The 17,049-nt window shown below is 44.9% G+C and overlaps 1 protein-coding gene across 4 annotated transcripts in view; it reads left to right on the top strand.

Moving 5' to 3' along the window:
- Nucleotides 1-17,049, top strand: part of crtc3 (CREB regulated transcription coactivator 3) — a 71,691-nt gene that overhangs the window by 15,328 nt on the left and 39,314 nt on the right. For all 4 annotated transcript variants that reach the window (XM_075466939.1, XM_075466938.1, XM_075466941.1 and 1 more), the window contains exons 3-4: nucleotides 1,137-1,267; nucleotides 4,388-4,447. In XM_075466939.1, the coding sequence (XP_075323054.1) occupies nucleotides 1,137-1,267; nucleotides 4,388-4,447 (191 nt within the window). The remainder of the gene's footprint in view (nucleotides 1-1,136; nucleotides 1,268-4,387; nucleotides 4,448-17,049) is intronic.

Raw genomic sequence — 17,049 nt, 5'->3', positions numbered from 1 at the left:
CGAAAAAAACACCTTCCACACATAACCGAACATCTGCGTTTTCACCTGTCTTGACAACCCAAATGCATTTGCTGTTTTGCGCAATCTGCCCTCGTCAGCTAAATAATAAAGTGTGCACGCAACTTTTTTGAGCACACTGACAGGTGATCGCATGACAGTGGACTGCCCCTCGATATGAGGACGGAATAATTCCGACAGCGACAGGAGTGAGGAGTACGACTTGGGCGTGTAAAATCAAGGCAGTAAACAGCGCCTTCACAATAATAACCACCACAGTTCTCAAGGCATCCATGCTTCTTCAGTAAACAAAGGTCGCACTTTAGACTTTAAAGCAGATTTGTTGTTGTTTTGGCGCATATTGTGACGTTCGAAAACGCAAAACTCGGTTATCTCTGTCTACACGCAGCTGCATAAACGGAGTTTTCAAAAATCTTCACTTTGCCCGGAGTTTTTAAAAACATTCGTTTATGATGCGTTTTTATGCGTTTTCATGTGGATGAGAGGTCCAAACGTAGAAAAATATATTCGTTTTAGCAGATACCCGGCTACGTGTGGATGGGGCCTGTAACAGTTTCAGCAGGCTTGTGCTGTGCAGAAGAGGTTTAAAGTAGGTATGAACTGGTGAGACGGCCATCTCAAATGAATGCAGAAAGTCTTCAGGGTGCTCATTCAGAAACAATGCAGACACACACACACACACACACACACACACACACACACACACACACACACACACACACACACACACACACACACACACACACTCACCTGATTGAAAGCAATGCATGTCTGAACGGGCTTAACTGTTATGTTACTGTAGGCACTTTAAAGCTGTTATAATGAAGTTTAAGCTGACAATTAAGTGTAATACAAATAATCCACTATTGTTTGTTCATTTTTATCAGACTGTTATTGTAAGCTTGATGGAAATGTGATCACTTTTGTTTGTAAGCAACAGAAAGCAGGCAGTGTGACATTTCTGTTGATTTCCTGGGTAATTAATCACGATCATCTCAAATACTTACACCACTTTGTAGTAACTTTGACAGGTTTTGGTGTCCCGATAACCTCCTAAAACTCATTCCCTCCTGTTATATATATCTGATGTGAACAGCCCCTTCTCGTCCCTTTCACAGGGTGGTTTCCATTCAGGGTTCGACACGGTCAGAGGGACCCGCCACCATGGGCTGGTCGAGAGGGTCCACCGGGACCGCAACCGCATTAACTCTCCCCACCGCCGACCCATCGACAAGCACGGACGGCAGATATCCTTTCACACCGACTTTGGCGGCAGCGGGAGATCTTTCAAACGCGTTTTGTGTGCTACGCAGCTTGTTGTCGTCATCGTGAAAGGTTAACGGGCGACGTGCAGGCCGGTGCTGTGCCTTCCAGGTGGTCGCTCATGTTTTTTGTGTACGTGTGTTCACGGTGTGGTTTCCAACGGGATAACACTTACGAGTGTAGGCAGCTGTTTTGCAGCCTCGGGAGCGGGATTAGTCATTATGATAATTTGAAATGTGACGCAGAGATGGTGCGCTTTTTCTTCTGCCTCGTGGACATCGACAGTCGGAGAGTCGCAGCATACTCCGAGTGCACAGAGCTCGTTTTCAGGAGTGTATTTTTTAATGTAGCTGCTGAGGAGAGAGGAGCAGAGCAGGGAGCGTCTCCTCCAAACTGGACCAAAGAAGAACACAACGAAAATTGCGTTTCATTTGTCAAAACATGTACAAAACAATTCAAAGTGCTTCACATAAAATAAAAGCATTGCAGCAGGGAGTGGAAGAAGCATTAAAAATACATAAAGGAATATAAAGAGAAACAAATAAAATAATTTAAATGAATTTAAAAAACAAGCAACAGTCCAGATAAATTAAAAGATTTCCTGCAGATTTCATGCATAGACATTTCATGCTCTGCGTTCTCCATCTTTCTCCAATGCCTGAGTTTGTTGTTGTTGTTGTTGGTGTTGAAGAGGTCAACAGGAAGTGGCTCTATTAGCAACAGTTGGAATGGGTACAGCGCCACCTATCATACCGGGGTATGACACGCTTTGTGCCTCTGATCCCATTCATTCACCGCCATATATCCAAGGAGAATTACCCTTGCTCAACTCATTCTTATTGTAATTTAGCCAATAATCCGATCCTTTCAGTGCCATGTGACCTCACTGAGTTAACCCATCGTCCTGAAAACTGAGCCTAATAAAGGCACTTCTTCCCAGTTATTCTTGCCAGATTACTGTGCACGTCATCACAGAAAAGCAGTCGCTTCGTTTTATTCTCCTTCTTCTCACTCTTCGCTTTCCAAATAGCTAACGAGGGAAGTTCTGAGAGGCCGATGGGATGATAAATTTCATCTGCACTCTATAGATGTTGCATTTACGTGAAGCACCATGCTGCCCGCTGCACCACCCAGTTCAGAGTTTTGACGAATTCATTGTTTTTGTTTGTTTGTTTTGCTTTGTTTTGTTTTCTCGGCCTCAGGACGGCAATGATTCAGTGGCCGCTCGTCACGGTGTGGGATAGCTGGAGAGGGGTCTGCTCTGTGCATCAGCATCTGACGTCATGTGAACGTATACTTCTGTGGTTTATAACTCAAACAGGCTTTTTTTCATGGACAGTAATGGCTTTTGGAAGTAATTCCGGTTGAGAAAAACAGTGGAAACGTATCAACAGCAGCTTCCTTTTCACAGTTGTCTCCTCTCTGGCAGCTGCAAGCGGGACCATCAACATGGAGTTTTGAGTTTAAGATGAATTTTGACTCCAATTGAAAGGTGTTTTGTGGCCCAAAGAGATGTCTTTATTTAAAAAACAAAAAAGGTGCTCATTCCTTGTTTGAAACCGGACCCAAAGGTGTTGCTGGCACATTTTTGGGGCCACTACTGTAGTCTGTAATTAGAGAGCCGTTAATCCTGTTTGTCTGGATCGCTCTCTTCCATGTTTGGAGAAGGCTCAGTCGGAATAGTCCTTCCCACTTAGTTTGTGTTTGTGTATGTTTTCGGGGCTTATCCCGTGTTTGGTGTTCGGTGTGATGAGTGGCAACAGACCTCCGGGCTTTGTAAAACCTCACCTCTGCTGATAAACTTCTCCGAGGCCCAAACAGATGGGAGCAGCGATTGGCCTGCCGGGTCTCTGCTTTAATTTGTTTTAAAGGGATAGTTCGCCTCTTTTGACATGAAGTTGTATGACATCCCATATTAGCAATATCGGATGAACATCTTCTTACCCCCTGCTGCGTCCTGTGAGCTGTGTTCCAGCCGAGTTTTGGCGTTGACGAAGGTAGTCCGGCTAGTTGGCTGGGGTTTAAAAAATAAAGCGTCTTGCTTCTCAAAATAATATACGTTCGCAAACGACCCAGACAGAACGAGGGAATTCGTCTTGCAAACACTAAAAAAAAAAAAAAAAAAAGGAACTTTCAGTAAGACAAAACACCAGTGTCCTTCTGACCTGCAGCTCTGCACACAATGTCAGGAACTCTGCTGGGTCTTTCAGCAGTTGACCCGACACTGCTCCATTTTCTTCATGAAGTATTTGAGAGAGACTGTTCTACTGTTCAAAGTTATGACACATCAGCAGATTACATCCTCGTCTTTAAAATGTAAGATTAGTCATACTTCGACTTAGGCTGTGTTCGAAACCGCATACTCCTCCTACTCCTCGTACTAACTTTTTGAGTTAGTAAGCGAGTTTGAGTAAGCGAGAAGTTCCCGGATGCATACTAGATTCTCTGAAATGTTGGGTATGCATCATGAGGTTACTACTCATACTCAAACTACCCAAGATGCAACGTAACGTGACGTCGCCGATCGTCATTTCCTGTCAAAACGGCAGTTTCAAGCTAGCTACAACGAGGGTAGGTTCACTTCCTGTTTTCAAAACAAAAGCACCAATTGTATCCTAATGGTTTCCCTATGATAAAAGGCAACGGGTATTTTATTTTGTGAAAATAACCGGAAGTGCGTTGCTCACTGCGGCTAGCTTTAGTAGCGCCGAATTCGTGGGAACAATGCACTGTGGGTAAACGCTCTGCATACTGTCTGATCGATGAGTATGTAGTATGCGGTTTCGAACACAGCCTTAGACTTTCTTTATTGTCATTGCACAGAAAACACAGGTAAGTCTTGACAACGAAATGTCGTTACTTGGCTCAACAGGTCAACGGCGCTAAAATTTTGAATGCTACACACTACTATACAATAAAAATAATTGGGTAATAATAATAATAATAAATTAGGGAAATTGCACAAACAGAAGTGTGTAGTTCGACCCCAGGTACAATGTAAAATACAGATGTGTGTTCACCCTGTCGTCCTTTCCTTTTCTGGTTGACCTTGCTGTGATGTTTCTGTGTTTGTGCCACTAATTATTTCCTTAACTCGAGCCTACATGGAGAGCTCTCCGTACGGAGCGGTGTACCTGTCCCCGCCTCCGGACAACAACTGGAGAAGGTGAGTGCAGCTCCCGAACAGAATGCTTCCTCCCGCTGACACATTTCACAGCAGGGCCTGCTTCCTCCTGCCCGTGTGTTTCCTGTTTGAAGTGCCCCCATGCCGACCTGCATTTGCCCCGCGCTTCCAAACGTCAGCCATCTTGATCAAACACGGATCGGAGATGTGAACGAGAGGGAAAAAGCTGAGTGATGGGCGGAGTTTTACGGCCTTTTTTTCCTGCGTAAATGCTTCAAGTGCGACAATGCTGTTAACCCTGGGAAGGCTGCGTCAGACTAAAGGTGTTTGACAGATAGCCTTTTGCTTTAAAGGTCATGCCCAGAAGCAGTTCTCCCATTGTTAGGATATTTCGTGTTGCCGCTGCCCCGTGGTGCAGAATGTGCAACTTAGCTGAAATTCAAACTCTCAGAGCACAATGCTTGGATGAGCTGGCCTTGTGAGCCACAAGATCTCCTTTTTCCTGCTCTGATTGTGCCCACGTAGGGCAGCAGAGTATTGGCAGACAGCTTTCTCTGTGTTTACAAGGCAGTGAATTATGGGCCTGTGATAAAAAAGCTCTGCCAAGCTCCTCCCAGCTCGCTCTCTGTCAGTCTTGCTTTGTCTCCACATTCGTGTTGAGTATGCTGGCTTTGGCCAGCTGCCAATCACCCTGGCCTGGTCTCCTTCCACAGCACCGACACAGACCAGGCCCGGGCTCAGTGTTGAGCCTGCTGTAACAGCTTGTACTGTAGAAGTGAACAAGGCCCACGCCCTCTCATTGTTGACAGCACAAAACAGGTTGGCTGACAAACGTCCTCACGGAGCGAGCAGACGTCAGTGCCTTCGGAGTGGGTGTGATTCTGTGAGAGCCATGTGGCACAAAGCACCGAAAACTGACTCTCATGTTTCATTTGAGCAGCACTGCTTTGTTTTTTCAATGAATGAATGAGCGTCAAGTCATCTGATCTTAAAATATGAGCACATTTGACAACAGTTCCTTCCATCATGGGCTAACTGACCCCAGAATAACAGTTATGTGGAGTGAAGCTCTGAAAGGACTGACAGAATCTTTCTGCCGACCGTTTCCTTATGGGCTATAACTAAATAGATAGATAGATAGATACTTTATTGATCCCGAAGGAAATTCAACCATCCAGTTGCAAGACATAATAAAGCAATAAAAATGTTTATACAATTATAAACACTTTAAAAACAAGCTAAGAATTTTAAAAAAACTATTTAAAAAACAGTTTGAAAATATAAAGTGACCAGTGAAGTAAGACGAAAATCGAATTACCAAAGCATATCGTGACAGTTTTCTCTAGTAAATCTGCAACTTCCGTGTTGATTGAAACAAAGTTTTGGCTCAAAACTGGCTTTTCATCGTTTATTATGATCTTCCCGCTGGTGAAATTGCACAGTTAATCTCATAAATGTGCAGCCAGCCATGCCAAGTGTTGCTTAAAGTCTCTCTTTGTGTTAGGTGACAGTTGCGGCGTTAGCCTGATGCACGCCCCATCAACTGAACTGTTACTGTTTCTTCTTCTTCACCTCTCCCAACCCCGACTCTCTCTGGCTGTGTTCGAAACCGCATACTTCTCCTACAACTCCTACTAACTTTTTGAGTTAGTATGCGAGAAGTTCCCGGATGCATACTAGATTCTCTGAAATGTTGGGTATGCATCATGAGGTTACTACTCATACTCAAACTACCCAAGATGCAACGTAACGTGATGTCGCCAATCGTCATTTCCTGTCAAAACGGCAGTTTCAAGCTAGCTACAACGAGGGTAGGTTCACTTCCTGTTTTCAAAACAAAAGCACCAATTGTATCGTAATGCTTTCCCTATGATAAAAGGCAACGGGTATTTTATTTTGTGAAAATAACCGGAAGTGCGTTGCTCACTGCGGCTAGCTTTAGTAGCGCCGAATTCGTGGGAACAAAATTGTAAATAGCCGGTATTTTGTCAGATTTTCAACACGTTGGGGATCTAAACGACTACTTTCTCACCTGGAAATGTTTCAAATGTTGCTAAAGTTTACAGAGTTTAGAGCTTAAAGGTAGGGTAGGAGATCCTGGATTTTGAGTCCAGTGAAGCTGCATTTTGAAAATACACAGGTAAAAAGTCCCAACCCTTTTCTTCACTTTCCCCCCGAAGGCACGCCTCTAGAGTACATGAACGAGCACGAAGGTGCACGAGCGCTGTTCTGACAGCAAGCATCGATCGTTGCCGTATTTAGTATTTAGTATATGATAACTATACGTTTAATAATGCTAGGTGCTAGCCAAGCTGGCTCTAGTTTAGCTTCCTGCCAAGCTTCTGGACGCGTAATTCGTTCACGGAGCAGGGTACGCGTACAGGGGGGAGGAGGGGGAGGGAGGAGCAGATTGTAGTTTGATAGACGGCATCAGAATCCAATCATTGTGAACGGAATTGGATTCTGTTTTTCCTAGATTTTACGTTCTAGAGGCCACTAAAACTTTTCATATTAATGTCAAAACTTTTAATTAATTGGTTGCAATGGGGGTGTGAAGAGTATTTCAAGCAATATGTAAAAAAATGTTCCAGAAAAAGATCCCCTACCGCGCCTTTAAGCGAAATCAGCTTCAGGCCGGCTGATTTCGGCTTGGGCAGGAGCGAAATGCATTGTGGGTAAACGCTCTGCATACTGTCTGATCGATGAGTCTGCAGTATGGAAGTATGTAGTATGCGGTTTCGAACACAGCCATTGACTGGCAGCAGCCCCGTCAAGTCTCTGCAGGCCAAAGCGAGCCTCCTGCTCCAACCTGCAGCAGATTGTTGTCACAGTGTGCAACAGGGATAAACTTCCCCCTCAGCTGTGGATTTTGGCTCGCATCTCTGTTGTAGAGAGGGAGGGGGGGTAGTGTCTGAGGCCAAACACCCAGCTCCATGTGCACGATGTCGGATCATTTACCGCCCATCAGAAATGTTGAGGTTCTAACTGCAAACCGATGCGTTACGGCTTATTGGTCGGGCTCGAATCTATTTTTCTGAAGGTTCGGGCCAAGACGAACATGAGAGCTCCCAGCTGTTCTATTCATCTCAAAGGTTTGCTGTGCTGTGGTGTAACGAAGCTAGCTGGTAACCTCCCTGAAATGCTACCTTTCAAACATTTAACCAGCCAAGCAAAGAGGTGGCTGGATTAAGAAAATGAGAGTAGATGTAAAGTGTTTGTTTAAACCTGAGCTGTAACCTGAGATGTAAAAAGCAGTTCTCAGGGCGGAAAGATTCTGCATTCAAAACAAGCTCAGAGCCGCTGGAGTTAAAGCTCACCTAAAGTAAACCATGCATTTGGAAATGATGTTATTCAATCATACCGTATCAGAATGAATCATGTCTGCATTTGTGCGTCTGCTTTCAGTCGTGTGCTGTTATCATAAGTTGTTTTGGTGCTCAGCCATATATCTTTACTGCTTTAGTGAAATTGTATAATCGTCTAAGAACCGGGATGAAACTGAGCTGCTTATCAGGGCCATGCCCAGCAGTCAGAACATTTCCATGCACAGTAAAGTTGAGCTGCGGTTATAGTTTGATAAGCTCATTTAAGAGGACTACTCCTACTCCAGGCTGCTGACAGAACCTGTAGCTTAAATAACGACATAACACGGTGTTCCGGAGTGGAAATGGGAAATGTTTTGTTCCATTTGTGTGCTCGGAGGTCCCGATAAAGAAGAATCTGTTTTGTTTCAGTCTTTTACTGCAGCAGTGTATCGTAAAAAAATCTAAATTCTCATCTAAAAATCTGTGGCTGAAGTTAATCATCATCCATCCGAAGGGGTTTTTAGGCTCCGAGAAGTTGCAGAGAAGCAGATTCCCCCGCTTGTCTCGTCTCAGGAGAGAGTGAGGCTGTGAGTGTTTACAACATCTGCACTTCATTAGGGTTAGTCAGTCACAGAGCGCTTTAACCGTTTAACTGCAGCAAACATCTGTAAGAGTAATCCCGTCGCTTTATGAGCACGAGGACGTTTTAATGCTCCATTTATTAAAATACTGCGCTCAGTACTCAGTTCTGTCCAACAGCGCTGAGCTCTGAAGAGATTCATAGTCTTGCTGTTGATGTAATGAAATGACATTACTGTGCAGACATGATGGAGTTTACCTGTAAATTTGAGCCATCTTAAGGAAAAAGGATGCTTGCATCAAATGCGATGCATATATATATATATATATATATATATATATATATATATATATATATAATTATGTACACAAGGGCTGGGCGAGTTAAAGCAATACTATGTAACATTTCTACCTAAAAATAATAGTTTGAAAAAAATTGTGCAGCTAGAATGAGTTTTAATATTACGATTGGCCTGTCTCCTATGCCCTTCGGGGGTCTGAGTTGGAAAAACTGCGCTCTGTAACTTTGCTGGAGCGGCCCGGGAGCTGAGCGGAAGTACTTCCACTTGCTTTCTGGCACACCTACCGCAAAAACAAATAGACCCCTCTCACACTCCCAGGTATAAGGCTAAGCTAGCGCAACATTGTCAGTACGATCATCATGGCAGAGGCACCGAAGAAACAGAAGAAGACGTTGACTGATGAAGCAAGGAAGAGAAAGAGATTTACGACAGTGCCTTAACCGTACATTACCTCCAAGCCTGTAGGGGGAGCTCCATAATGGGCTTTTTGAGAAGTTACATAGTATTGTTTTAACTCGTTATTATCGTGTTAATGTGTTGATTATTTAACGGCGATAAATATTTTATCGCGCATTAACGCAGGTTTTACTATTGTGCGCATGCGTCAACTCGTGTGCAGCCTGTTGCAGTCGCTCCCGTTTACTTTCGCGTATTTTACCACTTTTGTTACTTTTGTGTCTTTCTAAACTTTTATTTTACACTATTTATTTAACTTAAACCTCAAACTCTCAACATGAGGATAGTGCAAGTTTTTGCTGTTCTGTTCGCTGTGATACTTCTTCACTCCGGTATCGCAGCGAATCGAGTCCGCATTGTTTACTCCGGAGAACAGCTGATCGACCTGAGGCCGGCAGACCTAACGGAAAGAACAGCTGATATCCCAGCGGAGCTACGGAGGAGAACACATCGGGGGTGCAGAGGAGGAAAGAAGAAACGCAGGAAAAGGGACGGGTTGAGACTACGGAGAATCACAGAAAGGCGATTTAAGCCGTGTCTCCCCTCGCTTATTATGGGAAATGTGCGGTCCCTGGAGAATAAGATGGACGAGCTGACAGCGCTGGCCCGGAGTCAGAGGGAGTACCTGGAATGCAGTTTAATGTGTTTCACGGAGACATGGCTGCACCAGGATATTCCTGATGACAACGTCTCCATAGAGGGCTTTAACACCGTTCGGGCTGACAGAGATCGCACCAGGAGTGGTAAGAGCAAAGGTGGGGGGCTCGCCGTTCTCGTGAACAACCGATGGTGCAACCCCGCTCACATCACCATCAAGGAGCATCTCTGTGACCCGAATATTGAACTTTGTGCTGTTGGACTACGACCATATTATCTACCCAGGGAATTCACACAGGTCATCATGGTGGCTGTTTATGTCCCCCCCTCTGCAAACCCGACGTCGGCAAGTGACTCCATCCACTCAGCCATAGCCCGGCTACAGACTCAACACCCGAGTGCATTCATTGCTATCTCGGGTGATTTCAACCACATCACCATGGATACAACACTCCCCACATTCACACAGTATGTGAACTGTCCCACCAGAGAGGAGAGAACCATCGACCTGCTGTATGCTAATGTTAAGGATGCATACAGCTCCTCTCCTCTCCCCCCACTTGGAAGGTCAGATCACAACCTGATTCACCTCGACCCCTGCTATGTACCTGTGGTTAAGAGCCAGCCTGCAACCACCAAGACTGTCAGGAGATGGTCTGAGGAGGCCAATGAGACCCTGCAGGGCTGCTTTGAAGCCACAAACTGGCAGACGCTCTGTGAGCCGCATGGGGAGGACATTGATGGGCTCACAGAGTGTGTCTCTGATTACATAAACTTCTGCGTTGACACCATCGTCCCACCAAAGACAGTCCTTTGTTATCCAAATAACAAGCCGTGGGTGACAAAGGACATAAAGAACATTCTCAACAATAAGAAGAGGGCTTTCAGAGCTGGCAACAGAGAGGAGGTGCGAACGATCCAGAGGGAGCTGAGAGTGAAGATAAGAGAGGCCAAGGATAAGTACAGGAGGAAGCTGGAGTCGAAACTCCAGCAGAACAACATGAGAGAAGTCTGGAGTGGAATGAAGACCATCACTGGCTTCAGACCATCCAGCAACAGAGGAGTGGATGGCAGTGTGGACATGGCCAACGAGATGAATCTGTTTTTCAACAGATTCGACTCTGTGAACCTTGCTCACCTGCAGCCAGCACCCACCCCTCACTCTCTCCCTCCCCCGTCCCACAGCCTCTCATCTTCCAGTGATGGCCCCCCTCACACCTCCTCCCCCGGCTCCCAGGCTGACTGCACTCTCCGGCATAACACCTCCACCCCTCCCCCTTCTGTCACCTCTCCACTGACTTTCACCCCTGATCAGGTCAGGAGACAGCTGAGCAGACTCCACTCAGGCAAGTCTGCAGGCCCGGATGGTGTGAGCCCCCGGGTGCTCAAAGTCTGTGCCCCCCAGCTATGTGGAGTCCTCCACAGCATCTTCAGCCTGAGCCTGAGTCTTCACAGGGTCCCCGTGATGTGGAAGACGTCGTGCATCGTTCCTGTGCCGAAGGTGCCGCGCCCCAGCGGCCATAAGGACTACAGACCCGTGGCACTGACGTCACACATCATGAAGACCCTGGAGAGACTCATCCTGGAACAGCTCCGGCCCATTGTCAGACCACTTCTGGACCCCCTCCAGTTCGCATACCAGCCCCAACTAGGAGTTGAGGACGCCATCATCTACCTGCTCAACCGTGTCTACGCTCACCTGGACAAGCCAGCGAGCACTGTGAGAGTCACGTTCGTTGATTTCTCCAGTGCATTCAACACCATCAGGCCGGCTCTGCTGGGTGAGAAACTGACGGCGATGCAGGTGGATGCCCCCATAGTGTCCTGGATTGTGGATTACCTGACTGGCAGACCACAGTACGTGCGCCTGCAGCACTGTGGGTCAGACAAGGTGATCTGCAGCACCGGGGCCCCGCAGGGGACCGTCCTCTCTCCCTTCCTCTTCACCCTGTACACCACGGACTTCAGCTACTGCACAGAGACCTGCCACCTTCAGAAGTTTTCTGACGACTCTGCAGTAGTTGGATGCATCAGTAATGGTGATGAGACGGAGTACAGGGGTGTGGTGGACAACTTTGTCACTTGGTGTGAGCAGAACCATCTGCAGCTCAACGTGGCAAAGACCAAGGAACTGGTGGTGGACTTGAGAAGGAGTAAGGCCCCAGTGACCCCTGTCTCCATCTGTGGGGTCAACGTGGACATGGTGGAGGACTATAAATACCTAGGGGTGCACTTGGACCATAAACTGGACTGGACAAAAAACACAAACGCCCTTTACAGGAAGGGCCAGAGCCGTCTCTATTTTCTGAGGCGGCTTAGGTCCTTCAACATCTGTCAGACAATGCTGCGGATGTTCTATGAGTCTGTGGTTGCCAGTGCCATCCTCTACGCTGTTGCATGCTGGGGCAGCAGACTGAAGGTGAAGGACGCCAACAGACTGAACAAACTAATCCGCAAAGCCAGCCACGTTGTCGGAGAGGAGCTGGACACTCTGACAGCAGTGTCAGAAGGAAGGATGCTGTCCAGGATCAAATCCATGTTGGACAATCCTGCACATCCTCTTCATAATGTGTTGGTCAGCCAGAGAAGCACCTTCAGCCAGAGACTGATTGCACCACGCTGCACCACAGAGCGCCACAGGAAGTCATTCCTGCCTGTGGCCATCAAACTGTATAATTCCAGTCTCTGACATCACTTCACCATGTGCAATAACCCGGTCATAACAATAATAATTAGCTACTGAGTAGCATTGTAAATACTGTTTATTGTTTATTCTATTTTTGTACATATCGATATTTTTATTCTTATTTTATTTTTTTTTTATTTTTTTTTTATTTTTTTTTTTTTTCCCTATCTTATTCTTATTAATCTTTATTTTCCTGTAAATAAGAGCACTGCAACAAAAGAATTTCCCGCAAGGGATTAATAAAGTTATTCTGATTCTGATTCTGATTCTGATTATTGTAAAAGTCTGTTGCTTTCTGCTGCGGATCCACCAAACATGGAGAAGGGTACGGAACTTTTACTCGGCCATTTTCATTTTAAATTTGGACATCACCGCTACAGGTGCTCCTCTGTCTCTGTGTGAAGCTTACGGAGCTAACCGGCGCTACTTCCTGTTTTACTTGTTTCAACATAAAAGCACGTATTTCAAAATAAATTTAAAAAAAAACTCCTGCATTTACAGCCAAGCTGAATTGTCTTCTCAGCGTAGTAGTCCCAGTCTAAAATATCACTTAAAGGCAAAACACACAACTGATAGCAGCAAGTCATTCAAGGAAACAGACAGTGGAGCGAGGCTTCTACATAAAAACTACAGAAAGATGCTGATGTTAAAAGTGTGTTTGCACAACAAATGTTATGGCACTTTCATTCATATGGCAGCACATTTAAAATAAAACTAAATGCTAAAAGCTATACACTACTTTTGGATTCATTTTTGGATTTTGCGTACAAATGCGATTAATCTCGATTATTCAGGGAAATCATGTGATTAATTAGATTAAACATTTTCATCATTGCCCAGCCCTTATATGTGTGTGTGTGTGTATATATATATACATATACACACACAGTGCACAGTGAAAATGAGTACACCCCTGTTGAAAAGTAACATTTTGAACAATATTTTAATACACACACAAGTTATTCCCAAAATGTGCATAGAGTAAGTTTAATACAACATCTGTTGAGCTTACAACAGAAAAGAAAGATCAATAATATAACTTAAATGACCTATTTGTCCATTTTTGTGAAATGATGCTGGTGCAAAAGTGAGTACACCCCTATGTTAAACTCCCTGAGAATGGGCCGTGTTGGCCCGAAATGTCATGAAATGAAAAGGCATTAAAAGGGAGGTCATCGTTGTGCGTTTCATCCTTGCCTTACTTTGAAATTTTACATTTTGAGTCTTCACCAGGCTAAAAGAGACGTGTGTGAGATTTGACTGAAATCCTATGGAGAGTATCATGATCTGCTTCAGTAGTCACAGTACATGTTGACAAGCATGTTTCTTTTGGTGAAATTCAGCTTCCTACTGTTGATGGCATCCATACAGCCCCAAACCATGTCACTCCCACTACTATGCTTGACTTTAAGCATGGGGCACTTTTCTTTGTACAAATCACTTTTTACCACCACACATGCTTGACACCATCTAAAGCAAATTTGTTTATCATTGTCTCATCAGAGACAAACAAACTAAGGATATGGATTGCTGGAACCATGTCCTGTGATCTGATGACACCAAGATGAACAAATTTGCTTTATATATATATATATATATATATATATATATATATAAAAAACATGCACATACATGGGTGTTCCTGCTTTTATTTGTTGAATCTCAAAGGCGTGGGCCTTTGCTGAGAGATGCCTGGCATGACAGAAATGCTGGGGAACAGAGCTGTTCACATAGCCTTTAACCGCTCCATGACTAGCAGCCTGGCCAACAGATTGTTATCTGCTCCCTGGGTTCTTTTTTTAGTGTTTTTTTTTTTTTTTTTTCATCATTTGAGCCAAAAAGTAGAAAAATTCCCCTGATATGTCTGTTTCCAGCTAGCTGGGCTGTTTTTTTTTTTACGGAAATCGCCTTTCAGAGTTCAACTGTATTGGATCTGCAGACACTGCCTGCTGGTGTCTGGGAAGAGCTGTTCTAACAGGGGTCCTGATTCATCAGACCTGAGTACAATCCCGGGTCCCTTTAGAGGCCATCTGTTTCGGGGTCAGAGCCTCGGTCCAGTCCCACGCCCTCCCTCTCTCCCATTCACCCATCTTTGGCTCGCTGCTCATGTACCAGCCTCTCTCGGGATGAAATCTCCGACCATGCTCCCCGGAGACTTTGACATGGAGCGGCTGTTCCAGAGAACAGATCTAACTTTTTTTTTCCACCACTGTCGCTTTGGGAGATGATGTGTTCTGACTCTTGAGGAATACCGTCCTCCATGGAGTTGATCTGATTGCCATTATTTCTTCCCTCACAGGCCAACAGTTTCATTACCTTTAAATCATAAACCTGCCATCCCTGCAAATCAGCCTCTCCGGACTGCTAACAGTCTCACATTCAGACACAGATTAAATTGGACTGTTTGACGACTTTAACTATTAATCTCGGTTTTAAACTCTTGGCTGTCACAAATTAAAAATTAACCTGTTGTTGTGAAGAGTTTGTTGTGGAGATTTGTTGTCAGGGGGAACTGCCACAATTACCCTGCATTCCTCAGCCTGCGTCATATATCTAAATATAAGTATAGAATGTATAACCTAGAGTCACGAGCATCGCCGAGCCAGGTAATGTGACACACATAGAGGTGTTGTAGTTTGCCTGCTTTGTTTTAAACTGCTCATCAAATGTCAGTGCACCAAAAGACGCCAGATAGCAGCTGACTGGCAGTTTTCTCTCTAAAAGCCTTTAGGATTCTGGTAGTTTAACGTGGTCTCACTTCACAGGTGTTAAAGGGATAGTTCGCCTCTTTTGACATGAAGCTGTATGACATCCCATATTAGCAACATCATTTATGAACATCTTCTTACCCCCTCCTGTGAGCCGAGTTTCAGCCTCGTTTTTGCGTTGACGAAGGTAGTCCGGCTAGTTTGCTGGGGTTTAAAAAATAAAGCGTTTTGCTTCTCAAAACAATATGCGTTCAACAGAGTAATACATTTGCATCACAAAATCATTCTCCAGGAAAAAGTCAGACCTCACAATCAATGTTCCCTCTGAGCTGCTCGCACATTCTCAGCGCACAAGAAAATCTATGTAGCGCACAAAATAAAATTCACCATAAATGTATTAATATCTAATACCAGACCTAATGTTTTTCTGTACCATTTTTCAATGTAACTCAATGAGTGACAGGTGTTCAGCCAATGATACGATACGGTTTACTTGCGCTATGCAGCCCATCAGAGCACTGATGGTGCTTGCATATGTGCCCTGCCCCCACGTCCCATGCAGGTTAGCTAGCTAACAACAGTGCAGCGGAGTTAGGAGCTAAGAAACCCAACTCCTTATCATGGCGAAACGAACGGGCAGCGCCAGCGACACATCCACTCACCAAGCCAAAGTAAAAAAGAAATGCGGTTCTTTTTGGATGGAATGGCTGTCTGAGTGCAAACAGAAGAAGAAGCGGTGAAACTGGGTCAGATTTTTTTCTTTTTCGAGTGAGAAAGGTCTACTCTGCAAAACATGCAGGCTGCAAGCATGACTCTCACAAAACCAATAACATACAACCGATTTTTGTCTTTTGCATTTTAAGTGGGCCAAATCGCTTATATTAAAAGTAAACTAATGAAAATTGCTGCTGTGATTTGAGTCTTTTAATAAGCCATGTAACTTGCTATGATCCAAGGTTCTGGACAGGTGTGATGCTGGTGTGTGGCCACAGCGTGCACATCTGATGTTGCTCACAGTGGTCCTCAGTGTGCTCAGAGAGCTTTTGTGTTTGCCCAGACATCAAAAATTACAGGGAACATTGCTCACAATCGCTTGGTGCTATTTTCTCTTCCAAATAAAGCCATCGGCTAGCTTTAGTAGCGCCGAATTCGTGGGAACAAAATTGTAAATGGCCGGTATTTTGTCAGGTTTTCAACACGTTGGGGATCTAAACGACTACTTTCTCGCCTGAAAATGTTTCAAATGTTGCTAAAGTTTACAGAGTTTAGAGCTTAAGCTAAATCAGCTTCAGGCCGGCTGATTTCGGCTCGGGCAGGAGCGAGATGCATTGTGGGTAAACGCTCTGCATACTGTCTGATCGATTAGTATGCGGTTTCGAACACAGCCATGCAGTGGAAGTGTGCAGCACTAAGAGATGCAGATGCTAGCTCAAGCCACAAAGTGCCTTCAAAAAAGCAGGTAACCATGGCAGCAGCCATTCCTTATGACAAGAATGGGCCCCGGTGGCAGGCGATCACAGATGCGGTCCCCATCTATACCGTAGGAAAAACCGGGTTCATTAATGCTGCAAACGATAGACCCGATGTATCAACTGCCCCACCGCAAGCATTTCGCCACAGTTGCGTTGCCCAAGAGCTACAGTTGCAGAGCAGCTGCAAAACAGTTTATTAGCTCAGCCGAACCACACACCCATATTTGAGTTTGACCGTGCAAAACCAGAAAAAAAAATCGAGGTTTAAATCGAAAATCGCCCATTAGCTAGAGAAAAAAAAATGGAGATTTTATTTTTAGGCCAACTCGCTCTGCCCTACTTCAGACATGCAAACTTCTCACAAACAGGACTGAGTCACCCAGCAGGTTCAAACTGCTCATCACTGCGCCACCATCGGTTATTTGTTTTGTCCGACAAATTAAAGGTGCTGGAACAGGTACTCGTTACCTGATATGAGTGAACTACACAATGCATCCACATGCACAGGCAGTGGAAGGACAGAGAGTTGAATATGGGCT

This window comes from Odontesthes bonariensis, chromosome 1 (assembly GCF_027942865.1).
Source record: "Odontesthes bonariensis isolate fOdoBon6 chromosome 1, fOdoBon6.hap1, whole genome shotgun sequence".
Classification (NCBI taxonomy): domain Eukaryota; kingdom Metazoa; phylum Chordata; class Actinopteri; order Atheriniformes; family Atherinopsidae; genus Odontesthes; species Odontesthes bonariensis.
Note: the sequence above shows the minus strand (reverse complement) of the source record. Positions and strands in the feature narration are given on the sequence as shown.